General features: G+C 40.2%; 1 protein-coding gene across 11 annotated transcripts in view; it reads right to left on the reverse strand.

Annotated features, from left to right (window-relative positions):
• Positions 1-3,736: 3,736 nt before the first annotated feature.
• The window catches only part of MAGI1 (membrane associated guanylate kinase, WW and PDZ domain containing 1), a 300,198-nt gene continuing 283,639 nt past the window's right edge, over positions 3,737-20,295 (reverse strand). For 2 of the 11 annotated variants that reach the window (XM_068408639.1, XM_068408636.1), the window contains exons 17-22: positions 17,807-18,010; positions 12,818-12,908; positions 12,633-12,696; positions 11,495-11,641; positions 10,135-10,273; positions 3,737-6,508 (exon numbers count right to left, since the gene is read on the reverse strand). In XM_068408639.1, coding sequence (XP_068264740.1) covers positions 5,808-6,508; positions 10,135-10,273; positions 11,495-11,641; positions 12,633-12,696; positions 12,818-12,908; positions 17,807-18,010 — 1,346 coding nt within the window. In that variant the 3' untranslated portion in view covers positions 3,737-5,807. Of the gene's footprint in view, positions 6,509-8,082; positions 8,172-10,134; positions 10,274-11,494; positions 11,642-12,632; positions 12,697-12,817; positions 12,909-17,806; positions 18,011-20,295 lie in introns of all 11 variants that reach the window. The other 9 variants (XM_068408647.1, XM_068408646.1, XM_068408642.1 and 6 more) reach the window with 9 other exon arrangements.

The raw sequence follows: 20,295 nt of genomic DNA on the forward strand, positions 1-20,295 counted from the left end.
AACCAAATAACCTTGGCTGAGACACGATGCCAGCAATTTGGATTTGCTTGAGTATGACCAAAGTAAATGCTCAGCTTAAGTATTCCTCCACAGACCATTTTCTCTTCTTCTCTCCCTCCTGCTGCAGCAAAACTCCTCAAAAGTTCTCTTTTAAGAAACTATTTGCTGCAAAATTAAAGCTAATAAAACTCCTTGAAGAGATTAAACCCCTTCCATTTCAACCTCAACATCTTGAGGCTCACGCAACTCTTTGAGGATTTTCAGTTCACATGCTGCCAAAGATTTGCTGAGGATAATGCCCTCGTGTCTCCGTTTAGCCCACACCCAGGGCTAGACGATAACAGTTGCTCTCTCACCCAATGTCCCTTCCCCAACCAAGGAAGGAAATTGGGAAAAGGAGGGAGACTCATGGGTTAAAGTCAAACTGATTTAGTAAAATAGAGAAACCAATATCAATGATAACACAAAACACACAAAATTATACTTAGTATAGAGTTGCAGCAAGTTGCTCCAGGAATAGCAATCGTTGGGAATAAGAAAGAGAGAGGAGAGCAAAAAAAAGCCCCACTCTTCCCCAGCAAGATTTCCCTTTTGTAGTGAACTTGATGTTAATGATATGGAACACACCTGTGGGCCAGCCTGGGTCAGCTGCCCTAGGATTAGCTGCTACTGGCCTTGATCACCATGGCTGGCCACAAACTGAAACAAAAATCTAATAGAAACTTGATTCTATAAATTTTATCCCATGAAACCAGGACACCTCCTCAACTCCTCCATGCCTGTCTGGTCAGCAACATAGATCGTGGGTGTTCATTTCTGCTGCTTCAATGAAGGGCACACCATTTTACCTCACATTATCACTGAGCTGGGTTTATGCAGAGATGTTTGAAGTGGAAGGGCCAGGCCACGCGTTATTTTCCACTGACTTGCCAGAGCTCATCTGTTGGTGCCTCTAGGCCCTGATATACAAAGTCAGTTGGGCACTCAACTCTGTTGAAATATGGAGGTAAATATTACCTGGGCCCGAACTCATGCATAAACCTCATGTGATTTTAATGGCATTTATATCCTAGTCGATAGGATGTGCTCAGGGCCTTAGCCACTTATGGGTATTTAATTGAGAGTTCAGACACAATTCTGCAGACAACTTCCTACCCTTTGATACAATTTGTTAGTTTGTTTTAGAAACAATCCTGCAGTTAGCACAATTCCACCTGGGAAGGAGCATGTGTGTTGTCTTCCCCTCCTAGGCCCTGGAAATATCAGGAAACATAATTATTTTAAATATTTTAGAAACTCTGTGTCCACAGCAATGACTGCATTTTAAAACTTTGATGGCCATATATGATTTACAAGAGCATTTTAAAGGGTAAATTTCAGATCACAGCAACCTGTATGTTAATTGCCAAGAGTTCATTTGAAGATATGCTTTGAAGGCCTGTTATAGGAATTCAGAAGAAAAGAGGATGTCTTAAAAAGTGAAGCCAAGTTTCTCCCAGTGTGTTGTACAGGTACAACACTATCTTGCTGTAAGTTCATGACAATAAACGCAGTAAGGAAAAAGGAATACAAATGCCTTAAATTCTGAAAAGCAATCTCTGACTTGAAATTCATGTTCATGTGGCAGGTTGTCATATCATGGTCAATCCCAACCACTGAATTTCTACGTACATTAAGCAGCAGCCCTTGTGGCAGCACATATTTTATACTCCTCCCTGTCCTGAAACCCCGCAGTTTTCCATTTGTATGGCACTTTACTACCTCTTCATTGGATACCCAGGAAGCAATGCTGATGGATTAGCATCGCATCCAAAAGAGAAACTGGCATCATCTCAGACTCATGCGATTTACAATAACTGCTAAGTAAATTGGGATACTTTTTTTAGTTCCTACTCTTCCTTTTTTAAAAATAAATCTTAAGAAAATACAATCCCAAAGGCCTAACAGAAACACATTTACAGATGGCAGCAGTGGGTCATAAATGACATCTTTTCCCGGTACTATTTATGAGAGCCAAATAAACTGAACATATTATGAGCCATTTATAATGCTCTTCAGCAGAACAGTCAGCCAAGAGACTGAGCTGAAAGCCTGTTGTAACAAAAGGTATCAGAGTGAGGAGGAGAACAGTGTCTATAATTACTACTCCGGTGATAAAACAAGCATAGTACAGCAGATGGATCTAACGCAAGATCACTATTAAATAAAACACTGGCTCGAATGCCAAGGAATGAATATTCAAAAGGGAGTGAATCAAGTGAAAGTATATAAAGGCAGCAAACGTAGCTCAGCTAACCTAGAAGTTCCTTGCAACTCTAACCAAGAAGATCAAAACCTACATAATTCTCCATGCTGGCTGATCAGCCCCTCTGCAGTCAAAAACTTTCAAGGTATTAATCAACGCTTAACACAAATGACAGGATTAAGCACACTGATGGCACAGGGTCCTGACCGTGTAACACTGATAAAAAAATATGTAAAACTCAAAACCAAAACAAACCCCAAAACTAACAATGTCAATTTGCAGAGCTTTTTTACTTACCGCTTCATAAACTTTTTGGTTCTTCATCAGAAACACACTCTAATTCATCTTTTTGGCAGCTTCACAGTTGTAGAACATTGTTTGACAAAGCACAAGCCAAGTTACAATCTAAAAAAGGGTTTCTTTTCATTTTTAGAAGTTTTGAAAAATATTTTATGGACAGAAGTAAGGCTGGAATTAATCAAAGTGAATAAGGCTGCACCATGGAATATGGAGCTGCAATGCTCATGCTTTAGAGCAGGGCTCCAGCTCTCAGTGGGTTTGAAAGCAGTAGAAAGGATGCCACCACTAACAATTAATATCTTGGGGTTTTTTTGCCAACTTGCATCGTTTTTAAAATTAAATGCTTCTGTAAAATGTAATTTCGGTATTAACTATGTAAAATCTTCTTTAGCTTGAGACTCACCTAATCAGCTCTCTAATATCATTTAAACTATGCTGCAACGTGAACAAGGAGAGGGCAAACAGTAGTAACAGCAGAAGATACAAATTCAGAACTAATGTATACCATTACCATATAATTTCAGGGTAAAAAGGCACTGAACATCATAACAGATTCAAACCTAAAATATCCAAGCACTTTCTCAGTGACCCAACCGTACCGTTAAAGCCTCAGGCTGCATCAGACAAATCGCTCTGCACATGCTGTGATTCGAAACACAAACGGTTCACCGGCGACTCTCTCAAGCTGCCTGGACTCCCAGCAGGTTAGCTGAAGTATTGGGAAAACGTATGAGTGGAGCCTGATAAACTACACAATGTTTAAAAGTTATTTTAAAAAAAACCCCTATTCAAAGTAAACAGTTTTGCAAACCTTAAGTTAACAGTCTTTACACATTTCAAGAACTAAGATGGGAGATATACGGTCTTGGTGACACATATATAGATGTATGTATGTGTATGTATGTGATTATTTGGGGGAAGAAAATTTTATGTTGGAAAACTGGGAACTTTTGCTTTAAGACTTGTCAAATGATTAATGTATATTTAACGGCTGATTAATACATATTTAATGGATGGCCCTTGGAGACTGTAACCTACAGTTTACTAACTTAGACAGGGACGAGTAAGTAACATTAAGGTGTGGCTCCTCCTTTATCTTATCACTACACTCATATGTATGCTTTGTATGGAAAACTTTATTCGATAATAAAAATAGCATTCACAGACTTTCTCCTTCTTTGTTGCTACATCATATACATAGTGTCTGTTCCAAGGAAAGAAGCTTGTACTGGGTAAGTCCACATCTACTCATACTAGTGTTATGTATAAACCAAATAAGTCAAATAAAGCTATGAACAATGTAGTATTTATATATGCATAGTGTTTTATAAAAAAGATTGGCCCACATACTGCTTTTCATCAACACAGAAAAGAGCATTATGTCTATAGCACATTGCAAGAAATGATGATTGAAGAACATAGACCGCATACAAGTGCTTAATAATACATAAGCAGGCCCACCATGAAGAAAGTAATGATATTCAAACCAACAAAAGCTTTAGAATTACTTATATAGTCTCCCATTTTAAAACAGCTTTACATACCTGATTCAGTTTACATTAAAATATATCCCCTGAATCAATTTGTTCCATTTTCAGAAATATAAACACTTAATCACATTCCTCACAGCTAAATTTTGTCATAAATCCTCTTTTATACAAGAAAAAGGCAACAGTTTTGTGTTTTTTTTCCAACAGGCTCTATTAATTACAATTTAAACTGTACACACAATGATCGGCCATCTTCTTTCTTGGTTTTGTTTTTACAGTACCATGGCAACAACAGTGATAGACTTGCAATGTTTTTGTGTTCATATGGAAGATGTGAAACAGTATACATGTACACACCAATGCACTGTAAAAAGCAGCAGTTTACTTTAGTGGTCCAACAGTAACGGCAAACATTTTGGCTCAGCTAGGCAGTAATCCATTAAAATCTTATACCAATACTACAGCAGACTTACCACACAACTTGCAAATTTAAAAATACAACTTAGAAACTTGCAGGTTTCCCTTTTGCTGCTGTTCTTAGATTCAAATTTACAGCATATAACCAGTATGGATAGGCTTCTACAACTAGGTTGTCCCACTGATTGCCTCTTTTGCCTGTGTTTTTCCTTTCATACATCTTTTTTTTTTTCTTTTTTTTCCTTTTTTTTCAGCAAGTGCACTCCTCTTGTCTCAGTAAGGACGACCCAGTAAAATAAAAAACTTAAATATAGAGCGAGAAGAAGAGAGTGCTTTTGGAATTTGGCAAAATAAGAAAAGCCCACTGGTTTGGCCTGAGCAGAAGGAATACACCTACTCCGAGAGGGAGGACTTTGCTCCCACCGCATTGTGCCTCGTCCCAGGATCCCGATCCCTTCCCTTGCTTCAAAGCAGACAAACAATACCATGCATGCTCGGGTTGCTGTCCATATACATCTAGAAGATGAGCAGGGCTGCGGCGGCTGCCTTAATGAAATATCGTTAAATGTTGCTGAGGCTAATGAGAGCTCAACAGTCTACGTTAGCGTGTGACACAGGCATGGTGGTTACCAGTCTTTCTGTCTTTGCGCATCCTGTAGAGGAGGCCTGAAAGTATAAACTGTTCATTCATGGAACAAACTAGAAATTTCGTGTTGTAAATCATCTTGTGCTGTGTGGGTTTGTATTTTTTTTAATTATTTATTATTATTATAAATATCCTTCATTGAAACAGTAGTCTCTTCAAACAGTTCTTGCAATTTTAGGAACATTTGTCTCTTTTAATTTCTTCAGCAGGAACGCTCCATTCCTACTGAGATGAACAATTTTCTTCCTTCCCCACCCCCAACCCTTAAAAAATTTTCTACATACAGTGTAGCAGTGAGTCACTAGAGAACAGTCTGGATCAAATTATTCAAACTTGGTCATAAAATCCTTTGCCTATATTATATTACTGGCTACCCCCATTTACTATATTGGGGATAGGGAAAGTAGCCCAATAAAGGAATTATTCTTAAGAAATCTACAAAGAATGTAGAAACAAAATTTTATAATCCTTTAGGACCAACATTTGGCAAGTAATTAAAAAAAAAAGGATACACTGAAAAATACTTTCTTTAATATTATACATCAGGCACAACACTTTTTTTTTGTTATTTCATCTGCATAAAAGGTTTGTAGGATCAGCAGGTGCCGGATGTCTCCTCGCCTGCAAAAGCCGGATGGGTTTCACCTCCCGCACTCTCTCTTCTGCTCCCGCGGCGTGGGGAAGGTGATGGGGACCCCGGAGGAGCCCCTCAGATGCTGAGGTCGGTGCTGCACTCCTTGTACGGCCGCCTGCGCTGCTCGGGCGGGTGCCTGCGGCTCGGCTCGTGCTTCCAGCCGGGGTCTTCCCTCTCCCGGTGGCCGGCTCGCTCCTCCCTGAGCCGTCTGTCGGGTGACCTCTCCCTCCGCCGGTCGGACGACTTGGCCCGCCGGTCGACAGAGCTCTCTCTTCTCCGATCGGGTGACCTCCTCGGCTCCGTGAGTCTCTCTAGTGACCGCCGCCGGCGGCTGGGCGACCTCTCTCTGCGCCTCTCGGGGGAGAGGTCTCTCCTCCTCTCATGTCGCTCCCGCCTCTCCAAAGTGTTGTCAGCACTCCTTGTCCCTTCCCTCCGCTTTTCGGGAGACCTCCTCTTCTGCCCGTTCACCACCACCCTCTCCGGCTGCCTCTCGCGCCTCCTCTCCGGCGACCTCTCCGTCCTCCTGCCTGGCACGTGGTCGTGGGTTTTAGAAGTCCCATTCCAAGTGTGGTGTTCGTTGGGATGTCTGCTAAACTCTCTGCTGCCTTTTAGGTCTCTAACGTAAGTCCGCTTGTCCCCATGTTGTGATGATTTGTGAAGGTCTGGTGGATAACTGGACTCCGATGATGGGTGCTGCCGTCGGTCGGATGGCATGGGTTTCATTTCCGATACATTTTGTGAACCTGTGGCGGGACTGTTCCTGTCACTGCTGGGGTCTGAAAGAAAATAACAGCAAAGCGTTTGGTACCGATGCCTTCCGCGGCGCCATGACACCACTTATCACTCTTCAGACTTCATTAGTGACAAAAACAAACAACTGTTAAAGCAGTCAGCGAAGGCTAACTGAAGCTTTTGTTAATTTAACTGCGAACAACGAGAGTTACAGGTTAGTACTGGTGCTGCTCTGTTTGTTAGCCGTGTTTTGGTCCAAGCCGGTATCATCTTTATGCTCTTCTTGTCATGGGGCATTTTACATTTTCCCCAAGCCCAATTCATAATGTTTTGGTTACACTACTCTCTTTCCAGTGGAAAAAAAAAACATTGTAGTTCGGGTTGTTCGTTGTTTTTTTAACGGTTTCCAATAGAGGGCCTTTAGGAAATTATATTTTTCTTTTAAGACTTTTGAAAGAACTGCCTTCCAGGTGTGGGAGGCCTTGTTTCAAAAAGCAGAAAATGTACAGAAAATAGAATTGATTATTAAGTTTTCACCTCATAAAACGACCTTTTGAAGGTGTGAGAATTAGACTGTAATCATGCAATTTCCTTTTCATTTAAGACATTACTTAATCTCACTTAGTTCTACCACGTTATGAAAAGTCCTAGGGTAGATTTTGGTTTTGCCACAATGATTCAAACAATGATGACAGAAGTTATGATTTTTTCATATCAAAGCAATGAAAAGATATTGTAATATGTAAGATGGCTTTGATTAAAACCTAATCTCCAGTTCATAATTTTTAATGTAGAATTTCAGGTAAAATACAGCTGAGCTACCTCTGCGTGACAAACCACGAAGCAGAGAAAAAAAAGACAACCTCAAAACTAAAAACCAGCTCTGCGCTGTAACTAAGCTACAATTACCCACGTCATTTGTAACGGATGTTTATGAATGATTCATTATAGACATGGCAAACATTAAAGTAGCTGCACTGATTTAAAGCGAGCATTGCTTTTATTTGCTTATTGTTTTCTTTTTAAAAGCAGCTTCTGCACGGCAGCTCAGCTGGCGTTAGCTGCGCTTCCTGCAGGCTTCCTGCCACTCGCACCGAGACACCCACCTCGAGGTGGACTGTCCTGATGGCAACGACTGAAACCCCTCACAAACACTTGTGGGGACAGATTTGCTTCCTGGTTTTCTCCTTTTTGTCTTCCCTCCCCCAAGCCAAACACTCTACATGCTCATTCCTCCTGCCATCACGCAAAGCATCTCCCATTTGATGGCATTTCCATTCCTTAGCTTGAGAAGGTTGGTGTGTGCGTGGGCCATGGTTTTTGTGATTTCCAGGTGAAACCTGTGTTGCGACTCACGTGTGTGCACTTTTGCTTATTAGCATTTTCAGGCAGCAGCTGGGGACCACACAGCTTTTCCGTAGCTGAAAGCACGTGGCAACCTGGCTATCGCACGATGTACAAGTGAGGTTTAAACGTGTCCTGTGGTGTACTTACAATTCAGGGGACGCAGGGTGCTCGGAATGAATTGCTGTACATATAAAATATAGCAAAGCGGAAAGCAATGTGAGGGAATTAGGCCACAGCACAAAAACACCTAATATTGATTTTAGCTACAAACCGTAGTTTGATTATGGCCCATAAGGTAGAAGCAAGACTCCCCGAGCTTGTCATTTCTCATACATGCAGCGATATTAGGAGGTATCATCGCTGAGGAAGGAAGAGCCCAGCACCAAGAAAAGTAAGAGAAAGAGAAAGAGAAAAGTAGAAAATTTAGATTCCCTATAATAAAGATGAAAGAAAGAAAAATCTTCATATTTTATCTTAGAATAAAGAAAGTTTATTTTTCCAGTCAGATTGTCTAGGCTTCACCCAAATATAAGGCTGCAAAGACAGCAGTTGTTATTATCGTGACATAAAGAGACATCTAAGAGGTGATTCAATAACCCAGACAACGAGAGCATCCATTCTAAAAGACAGCTGGAACAGCGACACAGAATGTCATAGAAAAAACATTAACAATCAAACAACAACGAAAAATAAAGTCCACCAGAGACCACAACATTAAAAATAAGTACAAAACTCATTACAAAAATATACAGCCTCATAGAGAAGCACGTTCCAATCGAGTCAGAAAAATATTGGAACTTAACATTATTAGAGGAACCATTTGCGACTGCAGCGAACAGAACAAAGAGAGGAAGGAGTCCCAAATGTTACAAGGATATCCTTTACAGTAGTGCAACCCCTGTATATTAAATCCTTGCTTGGAGAACGAACGTTTAGTGGTTTAGCATTAGCCAAAAGAAAATTGGTGGTGGATTTCCATCCTCAGTGCAACAGACATATGCTTTGAGAAGTGAAGCACTTAATTTACAGGGTATTTATGCAGTCTAGCATATGATACAGTACTGTACATCCAAAGGAGTATAGGAAAAGACAAAAGTAGAAAGAACATTACAGAATTTCAGTGCCATCATTGAACTTTCTGGTGTGCTATTTATATTACAGAAGTGTAAACCCACAACTTCCCTTCCATATTGTTAAACACTTCAATTGTTTGTTGGTTATATTCTGAATTGGTCATTTTAAGTTAATGAGTAGAGTGAGCAGAAACTCTCAAATGTGGTACAGTAAATGAAAAGAAAATCTAGTTCATAAATTGTGCGGAAGGGTTTTGTTTCTGGTTTTAGGACACGGAGTGAATGATAAACACAGAACTTACACAGAAATAACCCAAATACGTGGAGAAAAGTATAAAGGACATCCCTTCAATCATCAGTTTCTATAGAAACCTCAAAGACCTTTGGTTGGGAGTAGCCCTCCATCGAGGGCACAATATTTGACAATTATCTCAAATAAATAAGACATAATTATAATATTAGTGTGCTAAGTTAAGCCACCCAGCAATCCAACCTCCAGGGGAAGAAAAGGAAATCTAATGCAATTCTTAGTAAGAAACAAGGACTGAATGTTTCCCCCAAGACAGACACGAGAGCACCTTTTCATAACCTCCTCACCTTTTCAGACCTTACAAATTAACTAGTTGAAACCAGCAGACAGTTTAAGGGGGGAGAAAAGGGCTCAGGAGGCCAAATCAATATATTTTTGCAGTAAAGCTTTTTTTTTTTCTTCTTTTTCTTAAATAACTTTATAAATATTTACATCAATATTAAGGGAAGGCAAAAATCTCATAAGCCATCTCGGCATTCATGTCTATGGATACAGACAGGAACTAAGAGAAAAACCTAACCAAAAATATCACTGCTTCAGAATAATAACTCAGGATCCCAGTTTTTGCATTGATTAGAAGTAGCGACCTATTTGAAACAACAATTCAGCCGCTGAGAAACAGTTTGGCACAGTTCAATGACATTCCTTGTTTGGCTGGACAAGACAATAAGATTTTTTTTGTTTTGTTTTCCTCTCTGATCACCAAAAATACTGCTATGATGATCTTGCCTTACACTGCACCCCAAGTCCATGGAAGCAAGCAAAGGATGAAATGTGTAGAAAATTCAGCACAAGCGAGGCAATTAACCATATGTTGCAAAGGTTGGTAAGACACTGGTGAGAAAGGAAAATAAAAAAGAATTCCCGCTTCAGATCTTGAGACAAATCATTCATGGAGTGATGCCAGGGAAGAAAGGAATGTTTTCATAGTTTGACCCACCATATTCTGGGACAGAGCCATCTCCACGTTTCAGAAACAGGCGGACCCTGCGGCCCCCGTTTTTAATCAGTTCGATGGCCCGAGCGTGCTTCATGTTCTTGGTAGTTTCTCCATTGATCTCTAAGATTTCATCACCAATCTGTCAATGTAATAAAAGAAAAGAGTCTAAGATTAGAAACATCCCCTATGAGGGTCACCACCAGCACACCACAAGACAATGGCCACAGCAAAGGTGGAAGAACACCTCTGAACCAGGTGAAGCTAAATATGCCCAACTCCTCCTAGTGACAGTCCACAAAAAACAGTGTGCAGGGGCCTGGGAGACATGAAGATGACAGGGAAAGCTTGAGGCATCAAAATATTTCATTGCTGTTCTGTAAAACCACATTGCATTACTGTATCGCTCAAAAGCTAGAGCTGTGTTAGAACTGGTGTTATCTTATCTTGATTATTTGTAAAGTCTTTGGTCAAAATAGTTGTTTGTTTTACAGTCTGCTGAAACTGGGATGTTCAAATAGCTTTTTCAGGTCCGTTTCTCACCTGGATATAGATACCTACTATGAACCAACAAAACTGCTTTTGTAAATATAATCATTTATCAGGATAGGAAAACAGGGCTTGGAAGAGCTTGTCGAAGCATTGACTTCCACAGGGCAGCACTGATTTATTTTCATCAGCAAAAATTTTGGACCTATAAATCTACCCCTAGCAAAAGAATTTTGAAAATGCCCTTCTCATGATATATCTGGAGAAGAAAAAGATGTATGCAGTAAAGTTATAATGCATTCTCTAACAGAGGAGCAAGCAGTACATAAAACTTGGTAATTTAATTTTTCTGTAGGCATTTTATAACATATGCCCCTGTTATAATGTTTATAATTTAGTTGATATGTTAAGTTAACAGTTAATACTAATCAAAAACTACATTATAATGTTGTAACCCATGGGCCATTATACATGCTCTCTCCCTACTCTGCCCACTAGCAGAGAAGAGGATCAGGTGGGACGCTCCAATTCTCTACTCGTGGCTGCAGCTTAAAAGACCGGACACAGATTGTGGCTATTACATTTTCATTGCTATGTGTATCTTTGTTAGGCTTTAAAAGTCAGATTATGTATTAGAATTTGGAAACCTGAGTTGGAACAAGGAGGTGAAGTCTTCCAATGCACACACACTGCTATAGACTGTATACAAAGAGTGACAGAAGCCATTGACAGTAATAAATGGGAACCACTGTTCCTTTTGGTTAACATTTAATTTTCCTCTTAGCTGGCACAGCAGAAGGTGTGCCTGTAAGGCAGAGGCAGGGAAGTCAGCTTATTGCAAAGAAATGTGTTTTTTCAATCTGTTTGTGCATACCCTCATCTTCCCACATCTCTCAGCTGGACCATCCTCAGCTAGCCGCAACACGTACAGATCCATATTATACTCCCGGCCACCTCGCAGGCTAAAGCCAAACCCTTTGGCTCCTCTTTCGAGCTCAACAGTGTAAAAATCTTGGTCCTGCTGGAGGAAAGACAACATACGTGCAATTGAACAAAAAGTTAAGTGCTGCTCAACTCTCATTTTGAAATTATTCAACCAACCAACATTATTATTTTTGTTACTCGTAATTAAAAAAAAAGAAAATCAGTTGACTCTTCACACACAGACTAGGATTTCCTGCTTCCTCAGATCCCACCCTGCAGTTTGGAGTTCCGGCGGTGGTCTGCAAAGGGCTGTTTGAATCAATGGGCTTGGCCATGTCCCATGCATTTTTACGCACCTCTGTTGTACATCACCAGCTGTGCCAAGGGCAGAGAGGCGCATTCCTGCAGGGTGGTTAGCGTTCTGCCAACTGCAAAGGAAGGCTAGGGCAACCTCACTTCCAGTACCAGGCTTTAGTTAAATACCTAATGGTACCTGAGACAAGTCTATGCCACGGTGCTGGCTCTTCCTTTTTCTTACCACTTCCTTTGTAAGAAGCTCAGAAGTACGTGCACTGTTTTTCACAAATGCTGTTAGCTTTTGGGATTTTTTTGGCTTGCTTCTGGGATAGCCAGTGGCAAGGGAAGTTAACAGTGAGATAGATAATCTCTCTAATAAGATGCCGTCTGCGAAAGCTGGAACACTCCAGTTATTGCCCCTTATTAAGTTTTCCTTTCTTTTGTCCTCTGAATTTATCATCTGCACACAACAGTACTTTCTAGACAGACCCCTCAAAACATACAATTACAATAAATTATTACTGTTGTAAAAATGACAGCTTTTTTTTTTCTTTTTTTTTTTTGTTCTCCCTGAAAGTATCAATGAGAATGTGTTAGAAATGTTTCTCAGCTGAAACAACAGTAACACATATCAAGAAACTAATCAGCAAATTCCTCTTTCTTCAGCAAACAGACTGAGAGAGAACAGCTTCCCAGTAGGAATTTTCAAGGGAAATATTTGAACACAGCCCTCAAGCCGATTGGAAGCAAGAGTCTGTGGTAAACAAAACAATTAGAAAGGTACTCCTTACCTGGGCTGCTTGGGGTGGCTTGAAGTCAAACTGGGATTCCTGCTTTGGTTTGGTGTTGTTCCTGCTGTAACGAATGAGAGAAAGAGGGAGAGAGGAAAAGTACAGCTCATGGGATGTGAAGATGATCAAGAAGTAACCAAAGAGAGAGCATGTCAACATGCTCTCCTCAAAGAAAACAATCTGACCTGGTCTCCTGTGGTATTTGCTGAGGAGTATGTGTGGTTGTAATTGTAGCAATTTTTTCTGCATTGGTCAATAAAGTAGCATTGGAGGATTCTGCAAAATAAATTTTTTTTTCATTATGAGGGAAGACCGTTGGCTATTCACTGCTAAAACAAAAGTTTTACAAAGGCATTTCAAGGGAAAGCATCATTATGTTGTTTTTAAAGAACTTGAGGTTGGCCCAAATTTCTTAAATCCAAAAATTAACAGGATAAAGTCTAAGCTAAGTCATAGTAATTATGTATATGAAACTGTACAGCACTGCAGTTGCAGAGAAATATTTGCCTTCAAGTTGCACATTGAATCTTAACATGATATATCCCTCACGGCTCAGCTTTTTGCTGGTATCTGTCATCAGATGCACCAAATTACTGTGTAATCTGTTTTTTCTTCTTTGTAAGAGAAAAACTTCTAAACACCCCTAACCAACTAGGAAACGTTGTCACATAACTGCTGCTGCTGTATCCTATGCTCTTGAAAAAGTCAAGGCTTTAGTGAAGGCATCATATATAGCTTAATAATAACTGCAAAAGTTAATCAGCAAAAGATGTGAGTACCAGAAACCGCCACCATTACCCATCACAAATAGCGTAGAGCAGGGAGTCAAATATTTGTATATATTTATACAATATATATGGTATATTTATATAATAAAGATACAAATGAGGGTTTTTTTGCAGTAACCAAATACATCAGCACTCTCTTCAAGCTCAAGAAAAACCCGAGGTCACTCACTTGGAAAAGGAAAAAAAAAATATTGGGAAATCTGGATTAGAAACATCTCTGACCATTAGGCACACTCAGAACAATGACTGACTTATGGAGGAAGGGTTGAAGAATGTTCTGTCTGTTGTTTAACGACATGAATTCCAATCATTAAAGTCTCCAAATATGGTAGGTTGACTGGATTAATTTTATAGTAGCAGAACTATTCCATGGATTATAAGCTTATCAGTTCTTCCTCCATCAGAAACTGCAATCTTCAGTAGGATTGAGATGTGGCTTTTATCTAATACCTCACAGGGTGATATTGAATGTGTCTAAAACCGAAACTTTCTGAAATCCATCTTTGAAATACAACCCACCGCTGCCTGAGCACTCAAAGCTGAACGCAGGGATGTGGAATCACCTGTACCAAATGCATCAACAACTCTGGGTACCATTTACAAAAGGGCTCACCAGGACAATACAGAGAGAAGGACTAACTTCAAAACCCAATTTATGCCATGGTAAAGGGCTCTCAACCCAACATCAGCCTGTGCCATGTTTCTCTACGCACAGGAGGTGCTTCCAGGAGAGGTCCTCTCTCCTGCTTCACAAAACTGGGAAAGGAGTTGCTGTAGGCACAACTGAAAAGGGACTATCTAAGTGTCCCCACAGCACAGCATGGCAAAATGGTCCCTTTGTCATTTTGGAGCTTTATCATAGACTTCAATAAGACCACAGTTAACCTAGATTTCATTTAAAATTCTGCCGAAAATTAAGGTCATGCACCTTGTTTCTTGACTGAATTCCTCTAGTTCCAATCCCACTTAAAAAAAAAGCCACCACCAGACAACAACAATGAAAACCAGGTGGAAACATCTGGCTCTCCAACATAAAATTACCCTTCCCTTTTTTGCCTCTTAAGCTCCAGGCATCCGGTAATTCATTTTATTGACTATGGAGAAATCTGCTATTATTAAACAGAGTCCAGCCGTAATATAAAACTGCAGAAATAGGACTTTTTTTTCCCTGAATTAAGGAAAGGTGGTGGTCATGAGCTTACTTGGTTCTGGAAACCTATTTTATTTCATGGATTTATTTTAATTGTGGAGATATCTACATGAGGTGAAGGTTTTTCCCTTCTGCGCGTGTCAAGGGGAACTCAGGAAAAGGGAAAGAGTAAAAGAAGAACCATTTAAACAGATGGGTGCAACAAGAGCACAGCTCCTTTGCCTGCAGCACCGTGCCCAAGTTAACATGCCCAAACCCTCAGCATATGGAACTGTAACATCTTCCAGACCAGAGCTGGCTTGTGCCTGGGGGCTCAAGAGAGCAAGAGAGGCTCCTGGGTCTGCCTGCACCTCTCAGGGTAGGCATGACCAAAACATTCCCTTGTGAGGACGTGCCGCTGACAGCTGACTTGTGTGACAAGGAGATGTCCCTGTGTGTGGTTACGCTGTTGGATTTTAAGAAATAATTCTGTGTATTTTGTAAAGATGCCTTGATGACAAAATTTGCTTCCAACATAAGAAGGTCCGAAGACATGGTTAAATGTTCTGTATTCATCCAGAACAAAAGCCTCTGAAAACCTCCACAAATATTTGGAGATCAGATGAAGATGGGCTTCAAAGAGAATGCAAGATTCCTACCCTTTAGTAGGTCACACTAAGAATACCAAGTAGAGCAACAACACATCTTCATGCCACTGTGCTGTACCTATCTTTAGCCCACCCTATCCCATGAGTCAGGAGTTGTGCATAATTTTGCTAGTTTTTTAGACACTGGTTCAGGATGCATGCCAGCCACCATGCAAAACTGGAACAGAATACAAATATAGGAAAAATTATGTCTGATAGAATTACAATTGTACATTCTAAATCCTAAATATTTCATTGATTCCTTGCCCTGTTCTGCCCTCGAACACACAGACACCAATTAAATGCCTAATCTAAGCTTGTTTTTCAGCTCTCTGTATCTTTGCATCAGCTGGTAGTATGTTAAAGCATCATAATTTCATTGCAAATGCACTCCTGCAGTGGTCTACGGCAATGAGTTGGTGCAAGACTTATTACACAGCAAAAACCCTTGGTGTTTTTAATAATGTTAGAAGAGATTAGCAGAGTGAGTTATTGTGAGTCTTGTGATGAGTCTTAGTTTCATGTTTATCTGAGAAGCATGGCTTCCAATTTATTCTTTTTCCCCCCCTTTAAGTGCACTGTTAGACCATTTATATTTACCAAAAAAGCACCCCAAAGCAACAAAAAGAAAACAACAAATCAACAAAAGCACCCAAAGACAGCAAAAAAACCCCACAACATTGAGACCAATTTCTTAAAAATCAGTTTTTTAGAGCAAACCTCTCAGCAATTTTGAGAGTGTCTGGTCTTACTGGCTTTTGGAAATTAAACGCAGGTAATTCTATGCAGAGATGACAATCTGATTTGGAATTTCAGAGGGACAGTAAACACAAAGTCTCGAAGCTGCATTACTATGAGAGAGAAGCATTAACTCCTTCTCGAAATTACAGCTTTCCACCCTCTCTAGGAATACCTGATGTCAGTCACAGGTACAGATTTCCCTTCTAACCTAAGCAATTGAACATGGTATTTTGTACACATATTTCCATGAACAAAACTGGCTGAGTATTCACGTCAGGAGGCTATATTCTTCCTAAAAAATTCTTACACCATTCAAAAGTTATTTATATCTTAGGTATTTTTGCCTTTATAAAAAAATATTTGTTTGTTTATTCAAAGATTCGCCTTCCTTGATTTTGATCAGATACCAAAATACAGGTAATGAGCAATTCTTCTCCCAGTTTACTTTCCAAAACCAGCACGCCCAGGCCAGCTCAGACGCTAGCCTGATTCACAGCCATTTTATTATTCATGAACACTCAATTTGCTGGAAGCAGCAAAGGATCATATACCACTTGACCTGGTAACTACTAAACAGTGGGAAAATAAAGCCTGTATACAAACCAGATCATCCTAAACAGAGATCATTTCTCATCCTGGCCTATTTTTATCCTATAACTAAACATTGCATAATCATGCTCTGAGGGGTAACCAAATCCATGTTCCAGATTAGAAAGTACCAGTTAGCAACTACTGAATACTTCTCACTGGAAATCACATCATGCAACTTCTTCATTCTGCTTTACATGTACCAGGTTCAATTCAGCCATACTTTCTCAATCTTTCTTTCAAACTTAATCACACTTGGGCCGTATTTAACTGAATGCAAATAATGCCCTATATACAACTCCAAGAAATGCTCATTACCACAGTATCTGAGCCATCAAATCTTGTACCCATGGATTCAGCTTAAAAAGAGAGCAATGTAAAAAGATTTCTGCCTAACGAGTTCATCCGTGGCAGAGCAGGACAATGAACAAACAAAATACTCATAACAATGAACAAATAAAATACTTTAGACTCGCAGAAATTTTAGTTCTGCTACAGGCACTACATACATTTCGGCTCTGTTTCTATTGGGCATCACAGCTAGGGGTCAGTTTAATGAAACTGGTAACACAGATCCTTATTTTTATTAAATAGTTCAATAACCTGAAACCAGTACCACATGTCAGTATATTATTAGGGATTCCGCATGTTCCCTCTGATCTGAAACAGTGAGATTCTCTCTAGGGTAGCTCTTACAATGATCAGCTGCAAGCACAGAGCAGCTCCAGAGGCATCACCATTTAACAAAGTCATTTCAAAATGTACTGAGCTCGCTCCCAAAGCAACTTACCCAGAATAAAAACAAATCTTCTTTTCAAACAGCTTAAAACATGACAAAATGTTTATCCTTTTCTGTGATCTCTTTACTCTATAGCCTGCTTGCGTATATACAAAGCTTCAGGAATCCCACATATTAACAAGTGATTCCCAAATATTCTAAAGCTGCATTATTAACCTAAGAATCAAATCAAAGTGCATCGAGACATGCATCAAATTTACAGATGATCATTTTAAGGAGATATGTGGAGGAACATGATAGAATGGAATATTTTTTTTTAATGTACAATCAGCACCTCCCTGTTTAAAAAAAGAACTCCCATTTCTATAGAAAGAAACAAAAAATAAAGCTATGGAAGACTTACAACCTCCCTCACTGCTAATTCCCAAAGTGGGAGTGGAAATAGGGTCCTCCATGACTTTGCAGCTCCGACTGATGCAAAAAAGCCCGGGAACAAAACCAACAAGAGGGTCAGATAAGACAGCAGGAAACATATACTTTACCATCTCCTGGAATGATGCGCAGGGTAACGGTGTTTCCCGCTTCCTTAATGAGGTTGACGATGTCTGAATGCGACTTGTTGGTGATGGAGCACCCATTCACGGCCAAGATCCGATCGCCTACTTTCAGCTTGCCACAGCGGTCTGCAGGACTCCCTTCAATTATCCGACCTATTTTGTGAGGCATGGCCACACATGCATTTCCCGCTTTTGTATTGGTTTGGGGGTTGTTTTTGTTTTGGTTTGGTTTGGTTTTTTAATTGTTTACATACGTGGGAATATGGTGAAGGGGAAAAGGAGAAAAAGGGTTGAAAAGGGAAAGAGAAGGTTAAGGGTTAATTAATTAATGCATCAAGCAAAAGTTATTATAGGATAGCTTTGCTGCCAGTGTTCAAAACATTGGCAATCAACTAGTATGAGTGCACAATCCTTTACTTGTTACAAGGTGTTTTGTTAACCATTCAAAACTCCCCCCTTGATTTCTGTTAATAAACGGTGAGATTTTTATAGACTGCAACTGCACTTAGCAGCCCCATCATAACCCAAATCCTGATTTTATTTTTGAACAAAAAAATTGAAACTGTGTAGAAAACACAACCTTCCTCCTCCAAGATTACATCGGTGTCAGCATCTCTAGTCTTTATCTAAGTCAACTGCTCTTCAAGCTTCTGCCAATGTTTTGTTCTTTCTCATTTTAGAAAGATAAAATTGTTCAAGGCCTAGGAGGGAGCACGACTCCCTTTCTACCACGAAGACTCAATCTATCAGCGCTGCATGGGGAAGCAACACGGAACGGTTTTCTTCCATCGTGAATAAAGGTACTGCCAGGGAAGGTACAGGACCACTACAGATGGGCCAAGACTGACAAAGGTAACCTGTTTGGTGCAGGCATCCACCTCAGCTTCTGTTAACCCTGCGCCTTTTATGATTTTAGATGGCACTGGGAAGGGAGCAGGGCAGGAATAAGGACCTCCTCATTTAAATACCTCTAAAACCACACACAAAACCACTGATGTCTGACACACAGAGCAAGAGTACTGTAGGATGAATGTGTTTTGGAGACAAAACTCTCCTCCTGTTCCACGCAATTGTTTGTCCCAAAAACACAGAGTCATCCACAAAATGCAGAACTGGGACACAGGGGATACACAGCTTCACTCAGATAAATCCATTGGGCTTTTTTATGGCTTCCTTACATGGGCAAGAGGCCCTCAGGCACATGGCACATGGTTAAAACCATGAGGTATATGGAGTGGTTATCTCATACTTTGCATCCACAATACATTCATCCGCAAGATGCACTTTCCCATCTGTGCTGTAGTCTTTATTTGATTAGTAGTTTTAGAGATATGCATTGCTGCACACATGACAACACTAGAAAGACCATAAAGAAGAAAAGGCTAAGAAAAGGAACATGAGGTGAGAGAACAAGGCTGGAAATATGCGATGAAAACCGGCAGAAAGTGTTAATATTAGTTGCAAACAGTGGGGGGATTTTATTTTCTTTTATTTTACTGTGATGTTAGAAAGTTTCTCCTTCTGGAAATACAAAGACCCATACAGACTAAAGGCTGTTTTGAGAGTATGTGAGATGAGTTCCCACTCTATCCAATCCACTGGACACAGACGACAGAGCCCACATCAAAGTGACCAAGGTAAGTTTTAGAACCAGTTTGGCCCATCTCTAAATACTACCCATGAAAGAAAAAAACTACAAAGTGGGTCCAAAGCAAGCACCACACAGCAGAGGGAATACATCTCATGCAGAGTATTAGGAAAAAGCTGAATACACTTGAAAAAAATTAAAGGAAAAACAGTCACAGAATAACAGATCTCCATGAGGACACCCTGCACAGAAAACTTCCAGTCAGCGAGTATCTTGGGCTAAAGGAAACACAACTCTTTACAACCTCAGGTCAAAGTTTCTCTGCAGAAAAGAGTTAGAGCATAGTCTTCATACAGTAAAAGTTATTTATACACGTTTGCAAATACTTTCAGAAGATAAAAGTTCTCTCTCCAGTTTAAACTGAGTTCAATCTATATTACACTACACCGTTGTGTTCTGGCACCAAAATACCTATTCTGGAAGAGCAGTTTCCAGCAGCAAGGACAGTGAGAGGTAGCCTAGCACCTGAGAATGGAGAGAACTCGATGTACCGGATCTCTACTAGATAGTAGTAGAGACTCCTCCTTGAAATATCTACCGCCATGACTCTTCAGAGCAGTGTTGGAAATGGCCTGTTCTACAACAACACCAGCAAAGGAGATGATGCTCCCCTGATTTATCACCAATGGCACTGCTGATGGGCAACAGCAGGAAATTTCAGAGAAAAAAAACCTACCAAAAAAAGAGGGAAAGGCCACTTCTGGCCACATGCACCTGCGTGCCCCAGGAACGTTCGAGCTGTACAGGGAGACTGCAAGGTATTTTGTCTGCAAACCACAACCCTGCTCTGAGAGGTAGTGTGAAGATGGCCAGGGCACTACTTTTC

This window comes from Nyctibius grandis, chromosome 10 (genome assembly GCF_013368605.1).
Source record: "Nyctibius grandis isolate bNycGra1 chromosome 10, bNycGra1.pri, whole genome shotgun sequence".
In the NCBI taxonomy this organism is placed as follows: domain Eukaryota; kingdom Metazoa; phylum Chordata; class Aves; order Nyctibiiformes; family Nyctibiidae; genus Nyctibius; species Nyctibius grandis.